General features: G+C 49.7%; 1 protein-coding gene across 2 annotated transcripts in view; it reads left to right on the plus strand.

The window, feature by feature from the left end:
* Positions 1-7,050, plus strand: part of Mtus2 (microtubule associated scaffold protein 2) — a 346,971-nt gene that overhangs the window by 266,836 nt on the left and 73,085 nt on the right. For both annotated transcript variants that reach the window (XM_029477860.1, XM_029477861.1), the window contains 2 exons: positions 730-828; positions 4,827-5,038. In XM_029477860.1, the coding sequence (XP_029333720.1) occupies positions 730-828; positions 4,827-5,038 (311 nt within the window). The remainder of the gene's footprint in view (positions 1-729; positions 829-4,826; positions 5,039-7,050) is intronic.

Consider the following 7,050-nt stretch of genomic DNA (forward strand, 5'->3'; position numbering starts at 1 on the left):
TGGGTTCTGATGATGGTGAGTGGTCTTGGTTTCTGTTAGTAAGATTCTTACATTTGCCTTTCGCCATCTGGTAATCTCTGGAGTTAGTTGTTATAGTTGTCTCTGGTTGGAGCTTGTTCCTCCTGTGAGTCTGTTAACCTCTGTCAGTAGACCTGGGAATCTAGCTCTCTCCTGAGTCTCAGTGGTCAGAGTACTCTCTGCAGGCTAGCTCTCCTCTTGCAGGGAAGGTGCACAGATATCTGGCGTTCGGACCTGCCTCCTGGCTGAAGATGAAGGCCTAAAACAGGGCCTGTCCCAGAAGCTGTGTAGCTTCTATAGTCTGCACTCTCACCTGCGCAGAATGTTCTCTGAGGGATCTGGGACCCAAGATGGCTCCCCAACCTGCTCCAGCAGAGCCCTCCCGGGCAGACACCTCTCCTCTGGTGGGAAGGTGCCTGGATGTCTGGAGCCCGAAATGGGGTCTGTCCCAGAAGCTGTGTTGCTTCTGCCTGTCCCAGAAGCTGTGACGCTTCTGTAGTTCACACTCTCACCTGTGCAGACTAGTCTCTGAGGGATCCAGGACCCAAGATGGCTCCCCCACCTGCTCCGGCAGAGCCCTCCCAGGTGGACACCTATTTTCTTGTTGTTCTGTTTTTCCTGTTACTACGTAGTCTTTTCCACAGCAGTTTGGGTTATAGCTCTGCATGTAACTGGTCTTTTCTCTCTTCTGTTCCTCTTTACCATCTGCAGGAGCAAAGAAAGAATTGCAGAAAGATCCAGAAGCCAAAAAGCCCGCTGTTTCGTCTCCCAAGAGGACAGCTTCTGCTGCCACCAAACCTCACTCGCCAGGTACCTTCCACATGCAGTCTGTGCTGGGGGTGAGAGCTACATTTGAAGCTGAGTTCGTTCAGATGGTGTCGATGGATGTACACCAGCTTGACACACACACAGGCTGGGTTTCCTCATTCCATACAAAAGGAACCTATAAAAACCAAGATGTTATGCTGGGCTGTGGGTGTGGGGGAATAAAGGGGAGTGGGAGAAAACCCGCATCCCAGAGTTCCAGTGCTCTGGGCGGGCAGACGAGGAGAACTGCCACACGCTTTCCATGAAGCCCATGATGGGTGTCTGGCTGTGGGAAGCCATGGACCCCAGTTTGGCTGATAATAGACAAGGGGCAGAACCTAGGCACCAGGTTCCCAGCTTCGGGCATCCCATACACCAATGGACACGGCAGAAGAGTTGAGAACAGAATGAGGGCCCTGCGGGTGGCTCATCAACCCCTAGGCTAAAGGGAAGAGAGGGCAGGGGGAGAGGGCGCTGGGTGGTTCCCACATGGGCGAGAGTCCTGGGTCTAGTCTGTGGCTGCAGCATACTGCTGCTGGGAGGTTAGACATGGCTAGTTAGGGAAAGCCTATCCCAGACCACCCAGTCCCAGCTTTTGGTCTGTGTGCTTGTCTGTCATCTGTCTGTCTGTTCTTCATTTCCTCACCATCCCAGTCAGGGATAAGTTCTTGGAGGCTGTGCAAAGATCCATCGGTGACAAAGGCAACTTATGGGAGAAAGAGTTTATTTCAGCTTATGATTCCAGAGGGATAAGAGTCCACCATTTTGGGGTAGCAAGCAGCTAGCATGGTGGCCAACCCCTCCTGTAAGTAGAAAGCTTAGAGAGCAGGTGCTGAGGTTAATAGGAGGCTTTGAAACCTCAAAGCCAGCCCCTAGTGATGACTTCTTCCAGCAAGGCCACAACCCCTATATCAGCAGCCCCTGAGGACCACAAGTGTTCGGCCTATGGTGAACATTCTCATTCAAACCACTGTACCCAGCTTACTTATTTCCCTGGCAATGGTCCTCTGAGGCTATTTGCCTACTGGAACCAAAGTCAGGCAGCTATGGTGTTTGTGGGTGATGTGGCATGGATACCTGCACTCTTTTCTCTTTGCTAAATCAATACCTCAGTAGCTGGATGTGTGGACTCTGAGGTAATTATATGCTTCACTTTGTAGAACTGGGCCAAATTTGTTTCACAGGGTAATTTGCCATTTGCCTTCTGGGTGGTAGCACATGCGGGTTTGGTTTCTCCATCCTTTCCAGTGCCTGCTGTGCTGGTTCATACGGGAGGCCTCTACTTCACTTACCCATTGTTTATAAAGGGTCAGACACAGGACAGAGATGAGCATCGGGGTGAAAGGTCCTTAGCATGGGAGCCAGAAAAGCTCCCCCACCCCCACACACCTCTCCCAGTGACAGCATGTCCCTTTTGCTTGGGAACACGCTCCATAGGTTTGTCTAACCAGGGCAGAAGCTCTCTAGACCCTGCGGTTTACGGGCGCTTAGAAACGTCAACATATCAGTGGAACTGATTACTCGCTCAGCCCCCAGCCCCCCCACCCCAGAGGTCAAGGGTGATCCGTTAAATTCAGGCAGAATGACAGTGAAATATCCCACAGGCCAATCAGATGGAGACAATTCCTCAAACAAGGTTTCCTCTTCCCGGTTAACAAAAACCAACCAGCATGGCAGAAACTCCTGGCAAGCAGCTGCCGATACTAAGTAGGGAAATAGCGTTCCATCCCACAAAACCTTCTGAACTATGTTTACTCTCTAAAACAAAACAAAACAAAAAATAAAGCTCTCTTCAAGTCCACAAAGAACTCTGCTCATGTGCCCGTGGGCCATGCCTCTGTAATGACAATAACCAAGTCCATAAAGGACTTCTCCTTCAACTGAGAAGCTATCAAAGCTGCATCCGGTCCTTGCTTCCACCTTGTTTACAAGTGTGAAGGTCACAGCCCCCTGTCACATTATCAACGTGCAGGCAACAGCACTGTTCCGTGTCCGTGTCCGATAAGCTTTCCAGATCTAATTAAATCACCCCGTTTCGTCCACAGCAATCCCCTGGGTAGTGACCGGATGGTGCGGATGAATTTTTAATACTCGCTTTCCATTTTCAAGCACCGTGTCCTCCCCAGCACTCAGCCTTCGCACGCGAACAACTGTTGACGCTCACCTTTGAGCTGATGTCCAGTTACTGGCTTCTCTCTGGGGGGTCAGCTGTCACATGTTGTTGTGGTCAGCATAGGGTCTTTCTGCCCTAACCTGATTTATGTAGTCGGTAGGATGGCTCAAAAGAAACTGACTGGGGTGAGATTCAGACACTGGGAGTTCAGATTCACCCCACACATGAGGGGAAAAGGGAGAACGGGAACCTGAAACCCCGTCTCCAAGGGGTCGCAGCAGTAATATCTCTCCTCTACTTCTCTGAGATTTTGAGGGAAACTGGCTTTTGTTTTTCACTACTGAGAATGCTATAGTGATGCACACGCAATTCAATATTGAGCTGTCTACAACGTGTGTGTACTTTTTCTGGGATAGAACATATTTTGATCACATGAAGACAACTTTTGAGGTGCAATTCCGCCTGAGTTGCCACCACAGCCTCTGATGACTTAAGAGGATTAACATTATCATGTCTGCACCTGAGTCACCTGTCAACAGCTGGGGCCATTCATGTGTCACCTTGCTTTGTGTACCTCTGTGTAGGACACTGCATTTGGGCTTTGCATCTTGTTTCCTGAGGTTTTAGAAAAGGGCAAAAATCAGGAGAGAAAGAAAGAGCCCCTGGAAGACTTTAGGTGACACAGGGACATCCGCCTGTACTCAGGGAAACTGTCTGAGACATCACATCATGACCACCTGCAGGCTCTCTGGCTACCTGTGGGGACAGCATGTCTCTGTGCCTCAGTGGAGGGATAGTGGTCCATAGGTACTTAGCCATGATGACCTTGTCTGGCATGAACTCTTGCCTGGTACCGTTTCTTCCTCAAACTTCAGCCCCAAAGGCCCCTCTTCTGAACCTCCCTAACTCTGCCCCCGGCCCCCCGGTATTCTGTAAGCTACCTTCTGGTTCATCCAGTGAGCTCTGTCGCCTCCCATGTGCCTCACGGGAGCCTTGTGAGTAGTGTGGGGAAGGACGGTTTCCTTTACACTGCAATGGGAACAGAGGGTGGCTTCCCGCAGGTGATGAACCGCCTCACATCCCTGGAAAGATCACTCTACTCGCTATGTAATGAAGATTAGAAGCTGGATGCCGGTGGGAGCCTCGGACCAGATTGGTGGCTGAGGGCATGATATGAAGTCACATTGGAGGGCCCCCAAGACATTGGTGCAATGGGAACTAAGCCCCAGAAATAGATGTTATCTTGACCTTGATGGTGAAGAACAAGGCCATGAGAGGAGCAGGAAAGGGCAGGGAGGGGCTTGCAGCATGATTCTCTGATACTAAGGGAGGAGCCACCATGCTCGCTGAAGCCCGACTTCTACAAGAGCTGATTCTGGATTGATTTCCCAGTAGACATTTAAGGGTGGTAAAGGACATAAAATAGATTCAATAAAGAAAGTATAAAATGTAATGTGAAACCCCACAGCATCCTCCTCCAATGCCGACTCTAACTGTATGTAAGTTTATTATGAGGAAGGAGGCTGTGGGTCTGGCTGCTTTTGCTGACCGATGCTTTTATTTACAAGGTTTTCATAATAATGTTTATAAATTGTTTAAATCCCTTTAAGGAACAAGAAAGAAAGAAAAACTTCCCAAGCAGGCCTTAAAGAAATGGAAGCTGAAAGAAATTTGGTGGTGTGTTTGTTACTGTTTTCTAAGCATAAACTTGGCACTTGAAACTGTGTAAACAAAATAAATAATTTAAGTTCCTGCCTATTTTGTCTGTTTAATACTTAAAACGACTAACCAGGGGCAGTGCCTTCCCTGTCCCATGGGCGTGGGGAGCTTCCGTGACAGGATACAGTTGAACGGAATACCCCCAGTGACTCCCTTCCTTTCTTCACAGGGTACCCAAAGCAGAGGACCTCAGCTCCTCGAAATGAGTTCCCACCCAAGCCTGACCTGCAGGCCCGGGAGGCGGAGCGGCAGCTGGCCCAGCGACTGCGGGACAGGTGTGAGTGGCAGGCCAGGCAGCTGGGTCTGGCTCGAAGGGAGCTGAAGAAAGCCATCCAAGGCTTCGATGCCCTGGCTGTGTCTACTAAGCATTTCTTTGGAAAGGTGAGGCTGTGTCTGTGAATGTTTACAGTCTTCTTCACTCTTTGAGTGCTTGAACTAACGATGGGCGTTGGGAAGTGTGTGTGGTATTAGGGTTTGGGGCTAGAGTGGAGGCTTGTTGGTCCTGTGGAATCTCCTGCAGCATTCTAAGAATATTCCAGGAGCCCAGAACTCGCTGGGGGGAAAAAAAAAAAACTAGTCTAAAAAGAAGTATAAGTCACCTTGATTACCAAAGAGAAAGGTGGGCCAAAAAAGGAAGAAGAGGAAATACAGAGGACTTGAAGAGCACACATTGCTGCTGAGGGGAAATGCACCCAGGCAGGCCTGAGGGGCGTCCTCCTCTGAGCCCTACAGCATGGGCTCTAGAGGGCGCTCTCCTGATCACTGCTTCTCTAGAAATGCAGAATGCTGGTTCCTTATCAGAGGAGGACTGGCGTCAGCTGGATGCCAAGGTTGTGCCTGAGGGTGAGAGGGAGGGTTTACTTTGGAGATTTGAAAATGATGCCTATCCTTGGGGGGGCGGGGGGGGGGGGGGAAGGCAGGGAACGGGGTGGGTGATTGGGCAGGTGAGTGAAATGTCTTATGCTGACTGGCTCTCTCAGGAACTACTCTATGGGAATGGAGGCAGTCATGAATTCTTTTTCGAGGCCCCCCTTCCGCAGTCCCTGGGCTACCACATTTCAATGGGAGGTTTTGGAGGATCGGCCACACTCAAACCCTAGCAACCCAACCGGTGAGCGCTCTGAGCTCCCATTTGTGGGCCTCGTGGTGCCTAGAAACAGGGAGATGTAAAAGTGCTGTATCAGTGCCTCCCCAGGAAGAAGGGGAAGTGCCTACCTCTCTAGCTAATTTCAGGTCAGTAAAACAGGACATTAAGTCCCGTGGTGTACAGCACTTCTTCCTTGGTCACCTGAGCTGCACCTTACAGGGGTTCTGTGCCCTTCTGTCCCCTCCCTGCCCCCGTGTGCAGAAACCCAACCTGCTCGTTGTTCTCTCAGTCTTTTTGTTTGTTTGTTTGCTGAAAGCTGTTAGCACAGTCACCTGCCAATCTGTTGTTTGGGGGGGAGGGATGGCCAGCATCATGGATAGCTGCTCAAATTCATTTGTACCAAGATTCCAGCCTCTTCCCCAACGAAGAACTGTCACACCAGCAACGAATGATCAGTTTAGATTCCCCATGTTTTGGACTGGTGGTTTTGGTGTCAACAAAGAGTTAACAAGTATCTACAGTCTATCCCTACACGAAGGATAAAAAGTTACAAATGCATCTTTGAGATTTCGTGTCTCAAAGCCATGACGATAAAAAGTTACAAATGCATCTTTGAGATTTCGTGTCTCAAAGCCATGACACTTATAGAATGTTTGTCCTACAGAAGGAATGGATAGTTTCCCTTTGCTTGGATACAGACTTTTCATGGGCTGCCAAGTCTTCAATAGAAAAGGAAATAAGGTGTGTGCTGAACCTTGTAGCTACAGCTACACTGTGACACTACCTGCCTAGGCTCCTCTTTGCTGAGCTGGGTAGCTACAGTTACATTGTGACACTACCTACCTAGGCTCCTCTTTGCTGAGCTGGGTAGCTACAGTTACACTGTGACACTACCTGCCTATGACCCACGTGGCTTCCTCAGTGTGGCACCAAAGCCTTGATGATTGTTTCCTATGGTCACATCCCAGGGCACTGGTCGATTCTTTGAAAAGTTAAACCTTATGATACCATAGCAAGTAAGAAGCCGATGTGCCAGAATTAAGGCTCCACCCGCATAGTTTTGCAGTTCTCTGCTTCAGAAAACCTCTTTGCTGACCACAAGTTGCTTTCTTCCATGGCATGCACAAGGCTGTTCAGTTAGACACCCAGTAGGGCTATCCCCACATAGCCCATAGCCTGCTGAGCTGCAAAGTATAGTGGAACGGAGAGACACCATGCTGACCAGTGGAAATGCTAACCGTGCCTCTGGGAACCTAAACAGGACCCTGTTCTCTCTCTCTCTCTCTCTCTCTCTCTCTCTCTCTCT

The sequence above is a fragment of the Mus caroli genome, chromosome 5, assembly GCF_900094665.2.
Source record: "Mus caroli chromosome 5, CAROLI_EIJ_v1.1, whole genome shotgun sequence".
Classification (NCBI taxonomy): domain Eukaryota; kingdom Metazoa; phylum Chordata; class Mammalia; order Rodentia; family Muridae; genus Mus; species Mus caroli.